Raw genomic sequence first — 26,010 nt, forward strand, 5'->3', positions numbered from 1 at the left:
ATTACACGGCGTGCGAATTTGCACACATTAAAAGAGGAAACTGGTTACCTCTCTTAATATGCGCAAATAAACGAAACAATTTTTAGAGTGTATTTAAAGTCTTTTCAGTAAAATTCATAAAAGTCTCCTTAAATAAATCCAAGTTAGTTTTTTAAACTACATTGAAATCTTCTTTCTTTTTAAATTAACAAATGAAAATATGTGATATGAAAGAGATTACTGCAGAAAGAGTATAATTTACTTTATATATTTACATATGTATATCGTCGTTTAAAGTACAAAACCGCGTATCGTCATTCTGCAAAACCGCGTAACTGATATTTGCTGCCAAAAATTGGATTTGCTCACACAAGCTCTTGGCTCAATCCTTATCCATTCGTCCTGAAATATACTAGCCAGAAATGCGATTGCTTTATAAAAAAGAGAACCATTTTGAAATATAAGTGTTTTTACTCTAGAAAATAATTTATGCAACGTCACATACGCGGTTTTGCTTTTTGTTGATACTCGGTTTTGTACTTGAAACGACGATATGTATATTAAGATCTTGCTTAAAGCATCCTTTAAGCTAATTAAAGTAATTGCGCTTATACCTATTTTGGTGAGATCTCATATCATATGTTCATTGCTTCGTTCACAAAAAATAAAATGCTTTAATTTCACGCTTAAGTAGCGATTCTTTATACGTTCAGAAAACGTAATGCTTTCTACCATCTTTAATGAAAATCGATTTTTGAACGAAAAAAACTTTATAGGAAATATAAAATTTTGGCCTATTTAAAAAAGTATCCACATTTATACTGGCCGGAAAAAATAAGTATCCCGCAAAAATTCGTCTAAAAATGTATCCAATTGGATCTATTTAGATCCAAACGGCATCCCTGATTGTAGTCGTAGAGGTTGGAGTTAACTAGTTAATGTCTTTTCGATGTTCATTAATGCGTGTCACTAACTTTCGCTTAGTTTGGCCAACGTAGTTACTATCACATTATTTGCAGTTTATCTTGTATACCACCCCTTGGGTCTGATCTTTTACTAAAGGGTCTTTCAACTTTTTAACAAATTTATCATTAACTCTATTGTTAACAGAAAAAATAGTTTTGAAATTATATTTCTTATTGATTTTGTTCACTGTTTTTGAGAACCCTTCAATATACGGAAGCACCATTAAATTTTCCGTCCGGTTATTCTGATACTGTAGGTTTCTATCTAAATTATCACTATTGTTCTTATATAAGCGCTTCCTAACATAAGACTTTTTCAACAAATTTTAAATTTTTTTGGTGGTGTATATGATCCGCCAACTTAGTCGCTTTATCAACAAGCATAGAAACAACTCCCACTTTCTGGCTCAATGGATGTAACGAGTAAAAATCAATATAGCGGAACGAGGTAGTGGGTTTGTGGTACCAATCGAAAGAAATTTTGTTATCACACCTCGTTATGCAAACTTCTAAAAAGTTGATATTGTAATCTTTTTCTAGCTCGAATGTAAATTGCAGACGGGAATGGAAATTATTGAAAATATTAAGAGTTTCATCAAGTTTATTCTTAGGGACAGCGGTGATAATATCATCAACATATCTATAGTAAAAGGGTACCCCAAAGCTCAACTTATCGAGGCAGGAAACTTCTAAATCCTGCATAACTAAATCCGCTAAAATAGGGGATATTGGACTCCCCATCGGAGTACCAAAAATTTGCTCATAGTAGAGGTTGTTAAATTTGAAAACCGTGGAATCCATTAAGAGTTCAATGCACTGTTTCAACTCTCCAAAAGGGATCTTAGGGTTATTTAAATAATTCCGTCTAGAATTGATTGCATTTAATACCAGTTCTTTTGAAACGTTGTTGAACAAAGCAGTAACATCCAAAGAGATGAGAATGTATTCGTCTCGAATAGAAATATTTTTAATATTTTATTTATTTATTTATTTATTTATTTATTTAACGCCAATCGGCTTTATACATACAATAGAGAGAGAAAAAAAAGAAATGAACACAAAAATAGCATAACATAGGTATAATAAATTAACAATTGCATGGTAATAAGTAGGAACCAACTAACAACATACTGCTCTCTTAATTTTGTACAAGAATGAATTGAGTGTATCACCGAAAAAGTCTACTGCAGAACAGTGTTCGTTGACCAACTTGGCTACCCTATTACAGGGATCATTAATGACATAGTTTTTCGATGATTTCGTCGTGAGGAGTAGACGGTTCCTTCTCAGGCGTGTATAAGGGCAGACTATACTAAATTTTTCAAGTACCTCCGGAGAGTCAATGAACCCATTGATCACTTTGAAGAAGAACGATAGGTCGTGTATCTGTCTTCGACAAGTCAAACTCTTTAAGTTGAACTGTTCCATGACTGCATTAGCGTTGGTTTCTCGGCCGTTGCGACGTTCAAAGGCAGATACAAATTTACAGAACTTGTATTGAATATTTTCAATTCTGTTTACAAGCGTATCAGTATATGGAGACCGTACAACTGAGCAGTATTCCAGTGACGGCCGTACTAGTGTTGAGTACAAGTTAATCAGTGTATCTGTATTGCTGAAATCCTTGCTCGATCTGATGATAAAGCTCATTGTCCGATAGGCTTTTAGAATTATACTGTCAACGTGGCTACTGAAGGTTAGCTTGCTGTCTATAGTTACACCAAGGTCTCTCATAGTAGATACATTTTCTAGTAGATTGCGGCCTAGTGTATATTCAAAGCGACTTGGGTTCAGTGAGCGAGAAAATAACATTACGGTACATTTTTTTATGTTTAAATTTAGTTTGTTGACCAGGCACCAGTCATAAAGCTGGTTTATGTCCGATTGTAAAGCCTCACAGTCGGCGGCGCACGTTATTTGTCGGAAAATTTTTAGGTCGTCAGCAAACATTAAAAATTCCGACTTAATATTGTGACCAATATCATTCACAAAGATGTTAAAAAGCGCAGGGCCAAGGTGCGACCCCTGAGGTACTCCTGAGGTAACAGCGATCTCGTCGGAGGTGAACCCGTTCACTCTTACAACAAGTCTTCTACCGCACAGGTATGAGCGAAACCAATCTAAAACTTTGCCACGAATACCATAAAGACTTAGTTTGTCGATTAGTCTGTCGAGGTCAACCGTGTCGAAGGCTTTACTAAAGTCGGTGTATATACTGTGAACGTCGTAACCCATACTCATAGACTTGATTATGTGGCTGACATACAAAAGCAAGTTCGTCGTGGTAGATCTTCCGCCGATGAAGCCATGTTGTTTGGATGAGAGTACATTTTTCAAAGATGAAGATAATTTGGATAATACTATCTTCTCCAGCAGTTTTGCTAATGATGATTGCACACATATCGGTCTATAGTTATCTGCTTCCGATCTTGGGCCAGACTTGTGTATGGGGCATATAAAGGATAACTTCCATAGGGAGGGGAAGTAACCAGTCTGCAACGACTTGTTGAAAATATGTGTAATGGGCTCGCATAGCCCAGAAGCGCAATACTTTAATAATTGGTTAGGCAGACCATCCGGACCAGCCCCTTTTTTTGTATCTAGAGCCAAAAGGTTATCAAAAACTTCGTCGAAATTGACCTCCAAGCTGGACAAACTTAGGTCGTTACAATCAGTGGTTACAGCATTGGTCGCGACCGGGGCGGTGGTTTGGTCAGTCGGATAAACACTCCTAAAGAAGGAGGCAAAGAGATTGCTGATTTCAGGACCGCAGTTCGCCGTATGTTTTCCCCAGGTTATCGTCGATGGTATGTCGAGATCGTTATTTTTCTTATTTTTAATGAAATTCCAGAATTCTGACGGGTTAGTTTTCAAAACGTTTTCTGCATTTGATATGTAATTTATGTAACACCTAGCACTAAGTTGTTTGGCCTCAAACCTTAAACGACGAAACGTTTCGTAGGAGTCTCTGGTCTTTTGCCGCTTGTAGTTATGGTGGGCTTCTTTCTTACGCTTGGTAACCTGTATTAACTCCCTGGAGAACCAACAAGGATAGTTATTACTCTTCCTTGTGTACATCGGCACAAACTGAACTAGACCAGTGTTTACTATATCATAAAACAAATTAACTTTATCGTCAATTGAGTCGATTTTGTATAGATCTATCCAGTTGGTCCTTGTGAAGAAACAGTTAAGGGATGCATAGTCGGCTTTTTTGAATGAGAAGGTGGGCGCGGAGTTGGACTTCAGACTTGATTGAAAGACTATGTTTACTCCAATTGCGGGATGATGCTTATCTTCATCAACGATGGGGAAGTTTTTTTCAACGCTTGCATCTGTGTTACTGAAGCATAAGTCGAGGATGCGATCGTTGGCATTGTATATTTTATTAAGTTGTTGACAGTTGGAAAGGTAGAAACCTTCGTATACAAGTTTGGTGCAGTCATCTGGCGGCGAGCTACTTGGAAGATTATAATCACCCAAGATTAGAAGTTTCGAGTTAGGGTATTTGTCCGTTATACGATTTATTGATGAAATATGATTTGAGAACAGGTCGATAGATGAAGAAGGCGGCATATAAACACAGCCAATTACAAGATCATAACTCTGGCCTTTCACCTTGACGAATATTTGCTCCAAAATGTTGTCTTCAATAATAATTTGTTCTGCCTGGATAACACGTTTGACAGCAATGAATACGCCGCCTCCACGTTCATGTGTACTGGATTGTGTGATCTCTGTCCTTTCTGAATATTTTATAGGTGCCGTCAATAACTTCGCCGTCGGAGATGGATGCGTGCAGCCAGGATTCGCTGATGCAGATGATATCAAGTTGAGTAGAAGCAGTAGTGGTTAGAAATGTGCTTAGTTTAGTTCTCAGGCCTCTGGCGTTCTGATAGTGCACATGGAGCCTCTGGACGGGGCTTATGCTTCCCTTGCGTTGGGTGAAAGGAAAATTTATCCACTATCTTCGGAACTCCATTTACGTACTTAATTGTTTTATTAGAATCACCACTTACCATCAATGTGTTTAATTCGCTGCGTACTTTTTTCAGGTGTGCTTGTTGCGCTGGTGTTAAGTCCGGTTTTATACGTATGTCGGTGCAAGATGGTGGTTTAAATTTCAGTATTGATCTAGCAGCACTTTCGGAGGGGGCTTCTATAAGCATGGGACGGGTTTTCCCAGCAATTGGACGCCCCAACCTGCGAATTTTTAGCTCGGGAATGGTGTTGGAGAGCTCCTGTGGAATCAGTGGGACCAAGAGAGCACGATCGTCGCTTAAACGTTCAGAACCAGATGGTTTTTTAGACTCTGGAACGTTGAATGCGACGAATTGTTTAGCTCGTTTCCCACGTTCATTGATCTCAGCGATTACCTCTTCACTGCCTGGATCGCATGTACTGAACGTTGTTAATTTCGATTCAACGGTGCTGACCCTATCGTCTAGCTGTGTACACAATGTATTGAGTGAGTTATTTTGTTTGACAATGTTGTTCAGCTCCGACCGAATGGTAAGCAATTTGTTCTCGATGTCTTCTTTGAAAGCATAGAAATGTTTTTCGAACATCTTCTCCATTTTTCTAACGATTAGATCGTCATGGTCAACATGCTGATCGTCACCAACTATCACGCTAACCTCACTTTCGCAACCATTGCATTTCCACTTTAAGTTATTGTATTTGATGTCATTGGCAATTTTGTTGAATTCAACCTTATTAATCTTTGTACATTTTGCATGGATCCACTTGTTGCACTCGGTACAAAGTATACTGGAAGTGTTTTCTCTGATGTTAGCAAAGCAAACACCACATACATGGCGTATTGGCGCCATATTGGCTTTTAGCAGAATTATACAAATGCGACTTCCAATCGTAAGTGGTGGGCGTGGGAATCCAGTACTCGCCTGAGACTTTTTTGCAAATTTTGCCTTTATTTCGTGTATTTTCGCACTGTCAATTTAAAGTGACAGTTAAATTAAAAGTGAAAAAAGCCAATCAGATCGATTGTTATTTAAAATCGATAGCTAAAAAAGTTATTGTTAAGTAAATCTATGCTATCTTTAACATAGCTTGATGGTTTAGGCAAACTATTAGATAAAATGTCTTGAACAAATCTGGCTACTTTATAAGTCGGGCTTCCTATGCTAGAGACAATAATTCTTAGTGGCCAATTATTCTTGTGAACTTTTGGTAATCCATAACTTCTTGGAATGGAGCCGTCGGTTTCCAAAAGTTTCAAATACATATTTTTATCAATGTATCCCTTCATAAGCCAACGCTTCAAGAAGCCTTTAACCTGTTCTCTAATCTTGTTAATCGGGTTTTTACTAATTCTCCTATACGTCAACTCATCGGATAGCGCCAAATTCATTTTATTGAAATAATCAAGCTTATTAATAATGACTAAGGAACCACCTTTGTCTGCATTGGTAACAAAAATATTGTTGTTCCGTTTGAAAAATTGTTTGGTAATTTTTAAATCATTGATTATTAATCTATGGTGTGAGATTAAATGTGACTTCTTATAATTCTATTTAAGTACCAAGTTGGTAAAATCAGTTCTAATACTATCTTTGTCTGAATTACTGAGAGGGTAAATATTAATCTCGAAGTTTTTAATAAGGTCAACTATTGGCAAATCAGTTTTCGGTAAATTAAATTTCTGCCCCAATCTCAAGGTATTAAGAACTGCCTCAGGAATGGTCATATTTGAAAGATTAGTAACCCAATTTTTAGTCAATTGATTGACTAAAGGATCAGATTTCAATGGGAACAAATCTGTACGCTGCTTCTTCAACAATAGTTCAAACTTTTTTCTATGTAAATTATCTTGCTTGCGGAATTCTCTCTGGTATTTGGAGTAGTTTACTTTATAAAACTTATCTTCTATAAATTGTAATGGGAAGAAATTGAGAATGTTTTCTTCTGTCTTACAAATAGTCTTTTCCGTGTGGTTGAGGTGTATATTCAAATCGCTTATCTCCCAATTAAGCAATCTTCTCTTTGTGTTAATGCAAAAATTCCTCATTTTCCGATTTGCGTAATTACTTTTGAAACTTAATGTAAAAATCTTAGACTTCATTAGATGCTGAGGATAAATCTCATGCTTTCGGCAACTAACTAGAAATTTTAATTGACTTTTTATATGTATAGTACTATGGACTAATTTTAACCAAGTGCATATGCATTCCGTATCCATTGGAAGAAACCATGCTCGCCGATTTCTTGTTGAATATTAAACTGCGACATTCCGTGTATCCAATGTCCTATGTAATTAAAAGAATTGTTTTACGCTCGGATTTTTTTCAATTTGAAGATGAACCGAATCTTTTGACTAATTTTTTTATTCAATCATATTCTACAAATTTCCAAGACCTTTAAAAAATCCTGATGTCAGAGAGAAAAACTAAAAACGCAGTTTACTATATTTGGCCCCTAGTTTTTTGAATATATTGATTTCTTCGCGTGTAAAATTGACTGTCGCACGGTGTTTTCTATGTATATATGTATAATGAACATGTGTCGACGCTTGCACCGATGCAAAGCTCATCAGTGTAAGCCACTAGTGCGTTTGTGCATGCATACTAGTAATACGCTCTATTTCTCCAAATTTGATGCTTCACAGCAAGGTGATAGTCAAATCTCTACTGCTTTGCTGCCGCCGCGCTGTTTCTTTAGAATTGTCTGGTTGCTTTTATATTTTCATAGCAAAACGGCAGCCAAGGCATTCACTTTTTTCTTGATTGCTGTTGATTTGTCTACAATATCATATATGCCGAAAGCACAGCAAAATCAAATTAAATAAAAAAATACAGCATTTTAAAATCCTGCTCAAAACTATAGCCATTAATTTCGCTCCCCGTAAAATAGTTGTGATCAAATGTTCACCCAGTTTAATAAACAGAAAACAGACGAAAATTTCTCAAATATTTGATAAACTTGGAATAAATTTTACAACCAACATTATTCGCAACTCAAACCGGTACTAATCCAACGCCAATGACAAGCCTCATCGCATAATAATCGCATAGTAATAATAATAATAATAATGAATTTTCATTTCGCGTAAACTCGTTCACATTTCGCCCATGCAGTTCACCTATTGTATGTTGAATATTCACCAAGCGAAGTAGTTCACTTCATATAACCCTAAGTTGCATAATTCCAATTTTAAAATTTGGAACTACATATGTCACTTATACGGTGACAGAAAGACAATTTTTTTACTTGGGGTTATGTCACTTTTGAGCCTAAGCATATTTTCCAGCTCTCAAGAAAAACAAAAAAGGCATATAGAACCACGGTCAAGAAATGAAAAATAAATTTTGTGTTAAAATTTTTTGGTCCGTTTACAGCTCTCAAAATATACAGTAAATGTTTCTTCAAGAAAATTTAAAGCAATGGCAAAGTATTTTTTATAATCGATAGAAATAATTTAGAATATTTCTTGAAATTTTTCTTCAGTTGGAAACTAAGCTTGAAAGTCGGAAAATTCAGATATTAAAATTCGCCCCTTTTTAATATAAAACAATATTTTAATATGTATATTGTGAAAATTTGCAACAAAATCGCTCTATTTTTTATTCCATATTTTTGACTGCGGGCCATTTTTTCAACACTATGTTATAATCTATTTCGCCAGCGGCGTTTTTTTATAAAAACTATATGGTTTTGTTATTTTATGGCCTTATGACAATTATATTAAACATTTTTATTGAGCTTGAGACCGTTTTAATGAAAAACTATTGTAGAAAAGCAACAATAATTTTGAAAAAATGGTAGAAGTGATCTATTTCAGATTGCGATGATTTCCGAAATAGCTATCAATTCTACAATTTTTTCAAAATAATTGTTGCTTTTTCACAATAGTTTTTCATTAAAAATGGCCTCAAGCTCAATAAAACTTGCTGAATATAAAAAATACGCCTACGCAGATAGAAGTTCTGCGCCAAATTACTTCCGCCCCTCTTTTACGGCAACACAGAAAGGAGAATTCTACTTAGTAAGGGTACATAATAAACAATTCCTTGTATCCCATGGTGGATCCTCAGCAAACGTGGCGTTTAGTAAGTACCCTGCAGGGAAAGCTACTAGTTGTGAACTAGAATTCTACCAGTTTGCGTTTCAGCCCAACTAGTTCACGTTCTATCCTTTTTCAATGTTAGCGACTGGTATTTTTAACATTGCGATGTCATACGAGATGTCAATTGTCAGGCTACGCATCAGCCTCTACTAGTAGAAATACTAGTAGCATCATACCAGTTTATGAGATAGTCTGCCACTCCATCCCCTATGAAAAGCATTAGTATGCCTTTTTGCTCGCTCCAACAGTCGCAATGGCCGACAGAGAAAAGCACTCGCGTGGTATGCCTGAGGTACCAGGTTCAAGCCCGGGCGCAGAGAAAATGTTTTAATTTAAGTTTTTTTTATAATATTTCTTTTATTTATATTTTTTATTTAGGGTTTTTTTGTTATTCTTAAATTTAATTAAAAAAACAATATTTTTTGTAATATATTTTTTTATGGCACAAGTATTTCTTCTTCTTCCTCAGTGGTGATTCCAGAATTTTCTGAGGGGGGGGGGGATAGTTGCGGGAAATTTTGCCCCTTATTCTAATTACCTTAAACGAGCAATTTTTGTGTATATGTATATGTATCAGGGATGTTGCGAATGTGTTTTTTTAGACATCCGCGGATGCGAATGCGGATGCGGATGTTTAAACGATAACATCCGCGGATGCGGATGCGAATGCGGATGTCAAGTATTTTTATACCCGATCGCACTTGTATGCAAGGGTATTATAACTTTGTCACATAACGGCTGTTTGTAACAGGCAAAACGAATCCAGATAGATATAGACAAATGTTTACTTAAATGATCAGAATGAAAAGAGTAACCGTATGTGCACACGATAACTCGAGTACAAATTGAGATATCTTAACGAAACTTGGTATGTGTACATCTTTTTAGCGTAGGACGGATGGTGGATGGGCAAAATCGGACGGTAACCACGCCTACCTCCCATATAAGGGTAGTTTTCAGAAATACGAAAACTGCGATATTTACAATCATTTTTAAACGAAAAATAAGAATATTATAAATTTTTGAAAAATGGGCGTAGGCACGCCAACTTATGATTACATTTGTATATCTTGGGAACCGCTCCACCAATTTCTCCCAAACTTGGCACAGTTGTTGGCCTTCACAAAACATACCAAACGGCTGCAAATTAAAAAAATCGGATAATAACCACGCCCACATCCCACATAACGGTAATTTAGAGAAATACGAAAGCTTCGATAAATCAGTAAATACTGAAGCTGATTTATTCAAGATTGAGGTTTGCAATAATTCTTTAGCAATAAGTACGCTTATAATAAAACGTTGGAAAATGGGCGTGACCCTGCCCACTGAAGACCACATATGTGTATCTCGGTAACCGTTCGATCAATGTGTACCAAACTCGGTATGATTATTGTGGTTGCCCCATAAAGGCAAAACATTGAAAGTCATTGAAATCTGACTAAAATTACGACCACCTTTTTATAACGCTAATTTTACCCAAAATTGATACTAACAACAACCCCTTGAAAAGAAGTAACATTATTGTGGAATTTTGGAAAATGGGGCGTGATGCTGCCCACATATATCTATATAAGTTTATCTCATTATGTCTAACTAAACGTTCTATCGAAGATGTTTGAAATAGACGTAAAACCACGACTGCTTACCATGTATCGGTAGTTTTAGGAAAGAGAAAAAACTATATTGAATACTTGCGCCGGGTATTTAGTGTTCGGCTCCGCTCGAACTTAGATCTTTTTACTTGTTAAGAGATAACTTAGGTGAGTAAATTAGGTGATTTAGTTAAATAAAAAATGGAAAGGTTAGTAATTTTTAATACTTTTTTTTTAGTACTTGAATTTAAAAATTGGAACATTGTATTCAATAAAAAGTTTTTAAAGGGTCGTAAATCAAACCTGCGCCACTAAATAACTACTCGCTCGCTGCGAAAAACTTGAAACTTGACAAAATTGTAAATTCTTTTCGATTGACGCTGCACCAGTCGAGAGGACTTTCAGTTATATTTTTAAAATTTTTTTTTTATTGTGGTGCAATAATTATTTTTTGGGAATTGCATCGGTCTGCAAATGTCGTATGTATCCTCCTGACTTTCATCTTCATAATCTAGTATCATGGCAAGATCGTTGTTTAAACACCGTTGTTTTCCAAAGAATTCCTCATTCTCATTCTTTTGGTTGTTTCTGAATGTGGAGAACCAGTAACGTCAACAGCGTTTTTCGATTTTAGTTTTTGTAATTCTTTTTTGATCCTTTCTTCTGTGACTGGCCAGTTTTGTCATTGCATTGCAATATTTTTCAATAGGTGACTTTGCTTGTTTAGACATTTCAGGTTTAAAGCTATTCAAGTCCTCTTTCATTTGATAGCAAACTTGTTTAATTTGGATAAGCGGTTTGTTTATTGTCCGGAAAGGACTTTTAGTTGGGAATAAAAAATATTTGGCAAAGTTTAACTCGTAACTAAAATAACTGTTACTTTCGGTCCCTTCAATATTCGCATTCGCAAAAGATCCGCATTGATTATTGCGAATGCGAATGCGAATGTTAAAATTAATGCGGAAACTCTGCGGCTGCGAATGCGAATAGGAATATTCGCAACAACCCTGATATGTATCCATAAGTTTCTCGGCAACGGCTCAAACGTAGCAAAATGAAAAATCGTTTTAAAAATACTTTCGAAGTTGTATTTCTTCCAATTGTCAAAAACATTTTATTTGTCACGGGGAAAATACCGTAAAAATTATTTGTATCGTGCGAATATCTATAGAAATTATCAGGGTTTGAAAAACTGTTAGCACTGCGACAACAGCCAAGCATTTGCTTTTTTATAAATTGTTGTTGCTTTGGTAGCCGGCAATTACGAGTACCTGATGAAGATCTTGCAGAAGCAATGAGCTTAGCCGACGACACTTCAAAGGAATTTGAAGAAATGCGACAAGATGTAGAAAAAAACTTTCGTTTGCTTTTCGAACACGTAGAAGAAGTATGCACCAACCTAGGTACAGAAATCAAAGTACCGCGATAGAGCAGTCGCCAAAAGAATTGCTTTAATGTGAAAACCGGAGACGCCGAGGCATACTATCGCATTGCTTTTTACATTCCCTTCCTTGATACATATATTGCTCATTTTAAAAGCCGGTTCCTAAACCATAAATCAGTTTTAAATAATTTTAGTGTTTTGTTTCCAAAGTATGATTTTAACAAAAAAAAAACTGAAGAATTGTTTGCTTTTTATGAAAAAGTAATCGACTGCTCGAAACAAAAATTTCTTCTAGAGGTAAAAATGTGGAAAAAACGAGTTTGACACGAACATTTTCGAAATGCTCTCGAAGCATTACAAGTAGCTAATAGAACGTCTTTTGGGAATATTTTTAAGATCTTACGTATATTGGCACTTTTGCCCGTTTCAATAGCCACACCTGAACGAAGCTTTTCATGTCTGAAAAGAATTAAAACCTACTTGAGAAATACAACATGTCAAGAAAGGCTCAACGGTCTAGCATCTATAAATATTCACAAAGATATAAATTGTTCAGTTGACGAAGTTCTAGAAGATTTTTCAAAAAAACCACGAAAAATTTGAAAATTCTTCGTTTCATTGATTTATAAGTAAAAAGAAAAATTTAATGTGTTTAAAATTATCAAAATGTTTTATAAATAAAGCGAAAAATTGAATATATGATTTTAAAAATTCATGTTTTCAAACTTTATTACGCATACTTTCTTCTAAAGAGCCTTTTTTCTAGACCCATATTAGTGAAATATTATTCTTTGTTTTAAGAGGGGGGGGGGGAGGTTAACCCCCAAACGACTTAATTTTACTTGAGAATTGTCAAAATCGGCAAATCCTAGTTAGCTGTTGTTATGTGATATAAAGAAAAGCTGGCAGCACACCGCAAGGTTGCAGAAATCTTTTAAAATATTTCCGAAAAATATCTTAATATAAACGGAACCTGCTTTACACTGTCAAGGAAAAACATTGCCAAAACTCAACGCAATTTTTAGCAACTTCAATTAAAAAGTTTGCAATTTTGGTGAAACCTTGCAGAATTTTTTTCATTTTTGTACAAAGTTTGATCCAAATAGAGGATCTACCACATTTTTTTGAAATCTCCCACATTTTTTTCCTGATTCTGCCACACATAATTTTTTTAAAGTCCGATCACTGCCATTAGGTAAATTGCATTTCCAAAGATTTTTTCAAAATAAATAGCGATGAGGGATATTTCACCCGCCGCTGATAAGAAATCGCAATCACCATAACGCACATCACTAATATTACTGTTCACAATCACGTTTACATTCAAAATTACAATTCATAATTTCGTTTTGTAGCAAATATGAAATATAGGTATATCCATTTACTTCTTTTTGGTTGTTTGTGTTTCCGACAGGGTAGGAATCAAAGTGCTAGAAGAGATTTGAGCGTTTGGTACAAAAAGTATTTTTGATGTTGAAATTGTACTTAAAATCGGCAAATTGTACTTTTGTACTTTTTAAAATTAATTGTAATGAAAAAAGTACAATTGTACTTAAAATTTCAACACTGTTTCACTGGCGTGACAAAGTACTTGCTGCAGCGATGCCAGATTTGACGTACCCAATTTTTTACCGATAATAACTCATGCGAGGGATTTGGGTGTTGGGCATTTTACAAGCCTATTAGGAAGTATACATATCTGTGTTCGTATAGAATAGTAGCTTATGTCGGAAGACTGGCTTTAGTATGAATTTAGAATGGTTCATTCGCAGCATACGATTGCGAAAGACTCACTGGCGCCGATTCGTTGAAGAACTCTTGGAAAATAAACGTAAAAGAGGCAGTTGCGATGCTAGCAAGTCAATATTCGTATAAAGACTCATAAAAAAATTCCTTGTGGTTTAAAGATTATAGGAAATGGTACATTTTACTAAAGCCAGCCTCTCGACATAAGCTACTATTTCATACGAACACAAATATATTCGTCTACAAATAATGTTGGTTATTTTAATTAAGTCCTAAGATAAGTTTGTGAATCTTATCAGTGTTCTATGTAAGAACCAAAAATCAATCCCCTCGCCAATTAGAACTTTTGCTTTAAAAGAAATTATATACATAGCGCATTTGCTCAATACTTGGTCTGGCATCACTGTTTGAGCAAGGTCGTGCATTTTGCACTAGATTTAGTGCTTTTGGGAAACCAGAAAGCCTAAATTATTGGAATTCAATGCTTGGTGCGTTATTTAGTGATGCTTTTTAATTTAAGCACACGGAATGCATAGGTACATATGTATGTATGTATACACTATACACTAATATTCTACATTAAGATGGAATCCATTTATTGAATAAAATGTGAGGAATAGGTAAATTAAATATGTTTTGCGTTGTTATAAATGTATTGAAATTAATTTATTAATAAAAATGTGAAGAAATGGATATGTATATACACTTTTTACTGAATCAAAAAAGTTATTAAACATGATAATAAAAACTTGGCGCTTTTGTTTTGGAAAAATTGGTTTTTTCTGGTGGCCTGATGCCACACTGGCTCAGTTGTCGCAAAAGTACACATACATACACGCATTTTTACTTGAAAATAAGTGTGTGTAGTGGTTAATATGTATACGTTGCCATTTCCGTACAGCTCACTTCACCTCGCCTAGCACACTCGCGTGCTCGCAGTTTGCCCGCAACGTCGACTGCTCAGTATATACAGTAAACAAACTTAGCTATTTTTTTCACCAAGTTTGGTCCCCATAAAGGACTAGTGTTGCAAGCAACGCTTTTTCGGCAATTAGGGTGTTGTGCAGCTATTTATTGTGGTGAAAATTATTTAAGCACTGGAGAGATTTATTCACATGGAATTGGAGATAGGGCTGATAGATTTATTTTAAATAAATTGTGAATCTGCGAAAATATCTTTTCAGCAGATGAATATACTTTTTAACCTTTCTCCCGAAAATTTACATACAGGCTCGAAAATATGCGAGTAACATTCAAATATCGTCGCTTGGATGGAAAATTGCCGGAAGCGTCATTTTGATAATTTGTGGTTTTTGGATATCTTCTTTAGTTTCCGAGTAATTGACTAAAATGTTTTCGGTTATTTGGTATAAATTGCGTTAGTATTGCTGTCGTACTAAACTAATCAAAATCTTTCAAATAGAGTTATCTGTTCTTCTTTAGTTTCCGACATATTCAGCTTTATCATGAGTTTCATTTTCTAGAACCGGGTCACTTTTTACTTTTCGTTTGCGTGTATTCACTACAGGTGGATGAAAAAACTGTTGGCGAAATTTGGTTCGGGCGAAACTCACGATTAGGCTGATTAGTAAAAAGTATCGTTAATTTATAAAAATTGTTATCACATTTTGGAGTATATCATTGAAACTGACTGCAAATTTTTTTACAAATATCGTATTCGACAAAAATTTATTAAACTCATAAATGGTTGACACTAAACTAAAAAAATAAAACAATTTAAGAATTTCATGAACTAGTACATAGCATTCTCCGACACTTTGGAGAAAATCTGTAGTCTAGTTCCTGAGAAATTGCATTCCAAACTTCAATTGTGAGTTACCGAAAGTAACTTGTGACAATCTTTTATCCAGGCGACGATATAATATTTTCCTAAAATATGCATCTAAATAGATTATAATTGTCATTATTTTCGCAGTTGGAGTATATGCCAGACGAGTAACAGGTATACAAGTATACCTAAATTAGCGCTTGAGCTTGTATATTTATCTCTCTCTAACTCATTAATTCTATATACGTCAGCACCAACGCCCGACAAAGTTATGTCCGTATTTAATAATGGCCCTATGACAAAATATTCATGAAATGTATTCGTAGATTTTTATTTACTTTCATTTCATTTATTAGTATTGAGATGAATGATTTTTACTAAATACCAGGAATAAATATTTAATTAAAAACTATTTCATTTAAGCTTAACCAACTTTTAGTTGCTCGGAGCTAATTTTGGAACGCTTCATGAAATATTTTCATAGAAAGTAAATGCAACCCTGGGTGCATCATTATCGAGCTGAAAAACCAAACAAATAAAAAAATTCCATCTGAACCAATATTCCCAAAAATTATAAAGCAAAACAAAAGCCATTTTTCCAATTTATGCACTGTTATTTTTATTATTGCAATACAATTTCGCAGCTCTTAAAACATTTTCCACATTATGCTTTTAGGGCTAGTAGTTTCCGACCCCATTTGCTCGTTTTTTTATTTCAGTTCTGAATTTAGGCTAGGCTTCATGGGAACTTACTGTGGGTGCAAACAGACCAGATATTGTAAATATGTACATATGTATACACTTCAACGGAATTGTGATACTTAATTTTATTTTATAATGAAAAATGAATTTAATGTGCAATTTTTTAAGTTTACTAGATGTAAGACAACTTTTAATTTTCTTTATATATTGCATGCTTTAGTTTTAATTCTGTTTAAGTTGAGTTGTAAAGGTGAAAATAGGCCTCCTGGGCAACCGAGCACATTAAAAAAAAATCGGTAACGCGCGTAAAAGCATACCTCACAAGTGGTGTGGAAAATGCAAGAACAAATATAAATGGAATACTTTTCGAAATTATGAAATGGTTATTGGTATTTCCTATCTCAGAGAGGATGATTAATTTGAACGTTATTTAAGCTGCCTTTATGTAAGCGTTTTGGCTAGTCGATATCTTTAGTAAATTTTCCAGTCGACAGAAATCGACCCGTGAAAAGGCAACTTCAGGAATTTTTTAATTTTCTTGTTTTTTTTTGCTTGGGCGTCTTTTGAAGATGTGCCAAATTATATTGTCGCCTTAAATACAAAACAACAATTTCTTTAAGCCATTTTGTGCAGCAATTTGTTGATCTTATCCTCACGGCTACCGAAATCACCAACCTCAACGTAGTGATTAGCCTTCTTGCGCCAGCCTCGGGTTGATGTGTTGAGCTTGAATAGCAACAGGAAGTTGGGGGGCTTTCTTGAAGTGAAGTGAATCAACGCACTGAATTTCGTGCGCTTCGCGAAATTTGCGTTCGATCACAAAGCAGAAATTGGGACACGCTTGACCATTCCACGTTTGTACATCAATTCACGACCTGATTTAAGATTTGGATAACCCCATATAGGGTTCGGCATACGTAGCATATTAATGGTTGCCTTGCTCAATTTGTTGAACACAGCGTTTTAATGTGGCGAAGACAGAACTGTAAAACTACGCTCTTTTTGTGCAACTTTGTTGATACCGCGGATGCGGATCACAAAGCCAATTTGGATTTTTCAGGCCCGTCGAATCGGCCGCATTTCTTTGCCACACAGCGCTCCTCCATCTCACGGCGTCCATCACGGAGTTTTCTTGTTTGATATTTCTCAGCATGCACCAAGTTTTCACGTTTACGGAGTGCAATCACAGCAGAGCGCTTTAGTTTACGTTTGATCAGGGTAGCAATTTGCTGACCTGCTCTTGCTGAACTGCAGCTTCGACTCGGGGACAGGAGGCAGCTTCCTGGAAGGTTGTCTGCCCTTTGCTTGCGGTTTCTTACCGGCCGTGATGGCAGTCCTCTTAACTTGTTACTTAGCACGTTGAAAAGGCGAAAAAAAGTTCGCCAAATGTTTGGAGCACATCGTAAATGAGCCACTCGATTTATAACATTTCTATAAACAATTTAATTAAATACTTTTTATACATAGATATGCTGCAACCATGCACTTACTTTCCCAAATTCCATCCTGCTTATCGGCATAATTTTCCAAATATGCCTGCTACTTCATTACTAATTACTCAATTTTCCAACTGCGCCTTCTTTGTTGGCTCGACATATCCTAAAAAGACATAAATTTACATTAAACAATAGAAATCGCAAAAATTAGCAAATAAAATACTCGCTTTGTTTTGTTTTGTTGTCAAATTTCTGAGAAATGTGAATTCACCACGATGCGATACAGAAAGAACAAGGACCAGGGATGTAATTTTAAGTAAACTATTATTCAGTGGCAAGGCGCAGAGCGTTCGGGGCAGCAATATTAATTTGTATCAAATATAACATTAACCGGTGGTTCTAATACATTTTTTGATATTATTAACCAGAGTACATACATTATATGGTATTTCTTTCAAAGATTAATGTACTATATGAACTTTTTTTTTCAAATATTTCTTAAGTTTATTTCATGAGTGCTGAAAAGCAACCATGCGTGTAAGAAATTGTGTGCTACCTAAAATTTCATCTCAGGAAACTTTATCCACATAAAGGACTTCACCACAGTTTTTTTACTGGATATACTGAGGTCGACTGCGTGCATCTCTGCTGTGCATCCCTATCGTAGGACATCGCAGTGTTAAAAATACCAGTCGCTAACATTGAAAAAGGATAGAACGTGAACTAGTTGGGCTTAAACGCAAACTGGTAGAATTCTAGTTCACAACTAGTAGCTTTCCCTGCAGGGAGTCTAGTACTGTGTTTGTGTATGTATTGTGTACGTGAGTGCCGTTTTTGTGTGTGTTGTGTATGTACATGTTTATTTAGAATTATTTTCTTTTGTACGTGTTTATTGATATGTATATCTATACTGCAGTGTTTTCGGACGGTACTAGCTTTTACTGCCAATATAGGAGTATTACATATATGGGTAAAACCAAGGCATATTAAATAAGGTAGAAGTGATTTTGACATTTCTCTCTTTTGAACACCGACTATAATAGCCGTGTTTTATTTGTCCAGAAATTTAAGCTATTAGCTTATTTTGTATGGAGGACTTACCCAACATAATTATATTGGCTTATGAAAAGCTATCTTGGCTTATATATTGAACAAGAGGCACTGCCATTCATCATCAGAAATTTTCTCCTTCAGCCAATCAAAAAGAGGCAAAAGCTTACTTTGACACTATTTGCAGTCAAACAACTGTCAAAATTAGGCTAACATAGGAAATAAGCTAATTTCGTTTTATTTGACCAAGACTTAGCTATTTGCTTGTGATGGTTGGATAAAACATGCTTAATGTCAAGTGATGAATAAGTTTTAACCCTTTTCAAGTTGGCATTTTCTATTTCTTATTAAAAATTTTGAATTGGGTGATTTTTTTTTGTTTTTCGACCACATCCATTTATAGATATACATACTATATAGAAAAATGAAAAGGCTCAGGAGCTATGAGCGTTTCACTATGTGTGACAAGAGCTAAGACGTTAAAGTGGTGTGATGCGCCTAGTTGCGAAGTTAGAAGACCGCTGAGAGAATCGTTTCGGCGTTCAATTGGAAGATTCTACCCGTGTCTATTAAAATCAATTCAACGCGAATGATTTTATTACCTGCCCATTGCAAGCAAATATTTTTAAGCGCATGCGTTTATACCAAGGTGCAGTTCCCATGCCCTGGGAGGTTCCTGTGCCTGAGATGCATAAAGCACACGAAAGTTCAGAAGTGACGATATCATCTGTTGATGCGCAGACGCAAACTGAGTAAGCCTGCATAAATAGTTCCCTACAAAATTATGTTCACATAAGCACGTCAGGGCCTAGATTTACACTGATTTGCATACATACATATGAGTAGTCCACTTGCAAACAGCGGGTTGTGATTTTATAATAGAACGCCATAAATTTGAAAAAAACGACTACGACAACAAGTAACATTTAAATTGAATCTTTTTTATTATTACCTGAAAATTTGGACAAATAAGAGCCTTATAAAATTGTAACATAACATAACATGACATAAGATAATATTAACAGTCTATACGACTTAAAGCAGTTTTCTAAGTTCATCAGAAGATGTATACTTTTGAAAGATTATAAATAAGTATGATAGCGAAGAAGAGTTAACATTTGGTGCTATTTTTTTCAGAATATAAAAAAGTTTTGCACTGTGTTGTTAGTGGACATGAAACTACTTTAAATACTGGTACGTAATCCACCAAAAACCAAAAATCGAAAAAATTTCGCATAACGCACTTTGCAAGTGGACTACTCATATGTATTTATGTGTACATGAATTTGTTTATCAACATGTTTTTAAATTTTTTCTTCAGCAATGATTCCATACAATGTAGTTTCAAAACGGAAATATATCTTCTTAATGAAAAAAAAATTAAGACAATGGAAGCCACTATAGCGGATCTTACCTCCAAGTTAAACGAAGCTGTCTTTACAAGCCTCCCTTGAAAAAATTTTCACTAAAGGGCAGTTAAAACAACTATCAAGTAATTGTTAGTTAAGTCTTCATATAAATTTAGAAGAAAACATTAAATAATTTTTTTATAAGTGCTGGATGTTTTTTAGAATTAAATATTTAAATAGGAAAGTAAACGCACAAAAAAAATTGGGCGAATAAAAAACAAAAAATTTTGAACCAGTTCCATAAAACATTTCTTTCATTTTTTTTACGCGTTTTCCATTATGAGGTATTCGTTTCTGTCCGTATGTATACATATAAGATGCAAATGCAATTAAAATTCCTTGAACGTAATATTCATAAAAATCCTAAATTTTCACAAATGTACGAAATACTCAAAACGAAAAACGTATGCTCAAAATTGAAATTGTATTTAATGGCTTGGACAGCTCTTATCCCAACTTTGAAATTTCTGTATGAAATGCCATTCAACCGAGATTGTTCCACATTCATGATAAAGGATGCCATTTCGCTGAACGAAATTTTTCGCCAGTGACATTTTTTCACCGATTATTCATGATCAGGCTGATAATGTTTGACGACATACTCATGTATGACCAGATTATCTGCTTTTTCGAGCTGAACTATCCAATGCGTAATTAGGAATACAAAATTTCTCTCCTGATATCAAAGTTATAAAATAATCCTGTATTAAAAATATAAATAATATGGACGTACGTTTTTGACTGAAAAAGAAAAACAAAATGGACCGCTTGTTAGAGATTTTTTTTTCATTACTAGATATGTTTGAGTGTCCGCGTCCGTTTATCGTAAAGTCCGTGTATGGCAGAGCATTTTGTACGAAAAAAAAACCAAAACTTGTTAGTTTCCAAGATTGTGCCCGCTTATAGGAGATGTCCGTTTATTAGAGCGTCCGTTTATGAGAGCTTTCACTGTATATACTTGCAAAAACTTATCTTATATGTACCCAGCAAAACCTTCTCTGACCTATAGTGAGTTAGCTCGTCGAGAAATTCGTACTCATCGCTTGCATTTTAGATCGCTGAACACATTATTTTAACATAGGCATGTCATTGGTGATAATCGTTTCCTCACTAATTTCTAAACTATTGCATTATGTACTAGTATTTGACAAAGTAAGCGAAAGCTCGTTTCCAGATTTTTGTTAAAATTTGTACATTTTGGCCGTCACAGAGTGGTGTTGTCTAGAAATTCTTATCGAGAATGAGTTCAGCTCAATTAAAAAATTTCCAAACAACCCCGCTCTGTAACTGTCAAAATATAACAAGTAATTTTTAGCAAAAAAAAAAACCGACTTCAACTCTCATATACAAAAAAAAATATATATATATCTCATGATCCACTGATCGGATCTTAACCAGATTAGTATGGGACCACCTCTGAGACACTACCTTTCCGATGCAAAAAAAGGAATTATCGAAATCGGTTGACGTGGTCCAAAGTTCTGCGGTAACATACATACAAAAAAAAAAAATATTCCGACGAACTGATAACCTTCTCCTTTTTTGGAAGTCAGTTAAAAATCTGTACAAATGTATAAATCGTATGACCCCTGCGTAATGCATTCTTGAATTGGTTAAATTTATTTTATTAATTTAATATCAAATATTTTTTTGTAAAAAAATGTTATTAAATATTTATTTTATTAAATAAAGTTTCGCAATTCTCAAAACGACTTCTTTAAAACTAAAAAGAGCATGACAATGTTATTTATAATTTAATAAAAATATAGATAATAAGCCGTGGAAGCTAAAATTTACCTAATACATTGAAATCTAACCTGCAACTTTCCTTCCAACCTAACCACAAATTTCCACATTTCACTCTTAATTTTCCATTTATGAGAAAAAACTTAAATATTTATCAGCGCAGGTGCAACATCTTGACAACTTAAAGGGTCACAGTACTCTAGCGGCCGGAAAAAGGCCACACTTAAAAAAAAAAAACGATTTTGCCAAAAAAATCAACAGTAAAATGTTAATAAAAGAGGATTTACATTCAGTCAAAAAAACGGTACCTACCTTTCTTAAGAATCTACTACAGGAGAGCCGATAGCACAGCCATTAAAGGATTGTTAAAGCGAAAATATTTAGATTTTTTCAAACTTCTAAATTGTTTTTATCATAGCATTTATTGTGATATGCATGAGCTTGTTACATACATACATACATATATAGCAGTTACGAATTTTACTGAGTGAAACTTGTTTGACTGACGAAGCTTGGTGTACATATGCTTTAAGGAGAATTTTTTTCTAGTGTCGTTCTGCGGACATTCTTGTTGTTGCCATAGGTGTACCTGAATTAGTCAAGGGAAGTTGGATCAAACCAGGAGCTGTTGTTATTGACTGTGGCATTAATATTAAACCAGGTGAGAACATTATCTTTAATAAATTATAAAATCTTAGACATGTATTCAGATATGAAAACCGCTATAGATAGATGTAGTGGTCAACTTCCATTTTATTAAGAAGGTTTATAATTAAAAAATAAAAGTATACTGGACACTTTGTATGTACGTTGTGTAAATTTATTATTAGCAAATTTGACCCCCCAAATTGAAAACCCAGTTAAATCGAGCAAGTTTTCGACACATCGCGTCACCGTCACTAATTAATTAATTATTAACTAAATTCAAGTGCATATACAGTTGCGATCTTCTAATTAGGCGGCCATTGACCAATTGCAAAACCGCCTATCTTACGGCACTCAAATTTTACAGGAGAACGAAAAAATGGGTTTTCATTAAACGCATTACCTTGATATGCGGTATTTTTTAGCTATTATTTTACACATCTGTTTGAAAAACGATTTGACGATTTTTATGCATAAATCTCGATGCATGAAGTTCAGGGTTACCAAAACTCATTTTTATCACAATGGCGATTTAGGCGGTTTTGAAACTGGTCGATGGCGGTTTTGCAAAAACATCAACGATATGCAGTTTTATAGCCCATAAAATTTGAGTAGTTAAAGTGCAAATTTCAAGACGTTAGAAAATTGCGTTGATTCCACTGGATCAAAAGTTTTAGTTTGGTTTTTGTTCTCCAGACGCCACTATCCAATTTCTATGTAGAATTGCTCGGTGATTCCGAAAATCGGATACATTTTTTTTCTCTGGATACGTTTTCGAGATATTTGCAATTTACTGTTATTCAGCTTAAAGCAAAAATTGGTTCCTTTTAATCACGTATAAATAAGAAATAATGGGTGGTCAAATGAAGATGCGCCTTTGCTTTTTTAGCTTTCATTTGCCGTATTTTATATTAAGATTTTTAAATTGGTTCGTAAAATATACGTGATTAAAAGGGACCAATTATTGCCTTAAGAATAACGGTAATTTGAAAACATCTAGAAAACATATCCATAGAAAAAAAAATTAGCTCGATTTTCGGAATCACCCAGCAATTCTACATAGGAATTGGATAGTGGCATCCATAGAACATTTCTGCTGTATATCAGTGTTCTTAATATATATATTTTTTCTAATTGTATTGCGCCTTTTTTCATACGAAAAAATTTTCGAAAAAGTTGCCAAAACCCAACGCGATTTTTTAGCAACTCCAAACTTGCAATTTATTATACTAGAATTTATTGGGCTATAAAGCTGCATACTCAAAAAACTGAAAAATCTAATTAGAAAGTTGAAAATTTAGATTAAAGTTTGCAGATTTTTTATAACTTCTGAAAAAAGTTTGAAATGTGGATTTACATATCGATGGCGGGGTGGAAGATCGACCTATCTCGGCAGCCAGTTCGAAAACGCTCTATCTCAAAAAACTTTTCAAGAACGCCCTATTTCAGAACTCGTTTCAAAAATGCCCTATCTCAGCTGCCGATTCAAAAACGCCCTATATCAGCATATTTTCAATACATTTTGAAGTGAAATAGGGCGTTTTTGAACCGAATTTTGAGATACGGTGTTTTTCAATTAAATTCTGAAATAGGGCGTTCTTGAAAATTTTTTTGAGATAGAGCGTTTTCGAACTGGCTGCCGAGATAGGTCGATCTTCCACTAAGCCATCGATATATGGTATTTGTTATGTGACATACATATAATGAACTAGACATTTATGAAAAAATAATAAACATTAAATCAACAAAAGAAAAGTAGCCAAAATTTATCAAATCGTTGCTGTCTTAATTAGCTGATCGCAAGTGTAATTCCTTGGAAAGGACACATCATATACATGAGTATGTACGTACATTAGGGTAAACCAAAATAAGTAAAGTCGGAATTTAAATGCTCTCACCCCCTAGGATTGTTCTATATCGAAAAAAATTAACTCCAAATTTTTTATTTCGAAATAAAAAAATATATGGAGGTTGCCAAAAGCGGAAAACCCACTTTTCGTAGAAATGGTATGGAATTCTCGAAAATCAATATTTTTCGATCGGAAAACTCTGCTTTTCTTCCAATAACGATACCCAATTTTATATTTAACCATTTATTAATGCTAAATGGTTAAATAAATAATTTGGTATTATTATTGGAAATATCCTGAAGAAAAACAGAGTTTTCCGATCGAAAAATATCGATTTTCGAGAATTCTATACCATTTGTACAATACGGAGTGTGTAAGCTCAAACTAAAGTTATAAAGAAACTACTCCTATCCGTTCACATGTTGTTTTTCGGAGTGAATGCTTGAATACTTTCGGCGTGATATGCTGGTATTATAATTTTTCTCCCAGGCGTAGAAGTTGTTTAAATTTTAATTTGTTAACAAAATAATTTCATTTACATTAATTTTAAAATTTTCAAGACGAAAAAAATTAATTTTAGTAGAGTTGTATGCCCTATGGTTAAAAAAACATCGCATTCCAATTTGAATTTTCAGGGAAAAAAATAAATTGCGTACCATTGTAAAAATATTCTAATGCTCATAAAAGTCTAAATTTGAAAATGTTTCAATGAAATTTACGGAGTGTATTTCAGGTGAGTAGCACTTCATTCGAGCGAAAAATCACCTGAAAATTCGAGGGTCGGTAAATTTGTGACCCACTTGAGATGGCCTTACACAAATGCAGTTATATATTTACACCCGAGCGCACTTGTGCACAAGGGTACTATAAATTTGTTCACATAACGGTTGTTTGTAACAGCCAAACAAGTGCATACATAATTGGTCCCTCTGTCTGTCCGACCGTTCTCACATAAAAAAAAAAATATATATATATATATATCTCATGATCCATTGATCGGATCTTAACCAGATTAGTATGGGACCACCTCTGAGACACTACCTTTCCGATGCAAAAAGAAATCGGTTGATGTGGTCCAAAGTTATGCGGTAACATACATAAAAAAAAAATATATTCGGACGAACTGATAACCTCCTCCTTTTTTGGAATTCGGTTAAAACTGAGATACCTTAACGAGATTTGGTATTGATAATGGGCAAAATCAGACAATAATCACGCCTACCTCCCGTGCAATGGTAGTTTTCAGAAATGCGCAAACTGCGATATTTTAGTAACTACTGAAGCTCATTCACTCAAAAGTGATATTTACAATGATTTTTAAACGGAAAATAAGAATATTGTAAATTTTTGAAAAATGGGCATAGCCACGCCCACTTATGATTACATGTGTATACCTTGGTAATCGCTTGGTACAGCAACGTCTGAAAAAATTTCAAAATCGGACATTAACCACGCCTACATCGCATATAACGAGAAATAGAGAAATATGAAATCTTCGCTAAATCAGAAAATACTGAAGCTGATTTATTCAAAATTGATGTTTGCAATAATTCTTTAGCACAAAATATGTTCATGATAAAATCTTGGAAAATGTGCTTGGCTCCGCCCACTTATGACCTCATATGTGTATC

General features: G+C 34.6%; 1 protein-coding gene across 4 annotated transcripts in view; it reads left to right on the forward strand.

Annotated features, from left to right (window-relative positions):
* The window catches only part of LOC118747555 (C-1-tetrahydrofolate synthase, cytoplasmic), a 247,948-nt gene that overhangs the window by 96,867 nt on the left and 125,071 nt on the right, over positions 1-26,010 (forward strand). For all 4 annotated transcript variants that reach the window (XM_036481630.1, XM_036481607.1, XM_036481623.1 and 1 more), the window contains one exon: positions 22,434-22,545. In XM_036481630.1, coding sequence (XP_036337523.1) covers positions 22,434-22,545 — 112 coding nt within the window. The remainder of the gene's footprint in view (positions 1-22,433; positions 22,546-26,010) is intronic.

Source organism: Rhagoletis pomonella, unplaced genomic scaffold (genome assembly GCF_013731165.1).
Source record: "Rhagoletis pomonella isolate Grant_MI unplaced genomic scaffold, Rhpom_1.0 Rhpom_scaffold_00001, whole genome shotgun sequence".
Lineage (NCBI taxonomy): Eukaryota > Metazoa > Arthropoda > Insecta > Diptera > Tephritidae > Rhagoletis > Rhagoletis pomonella.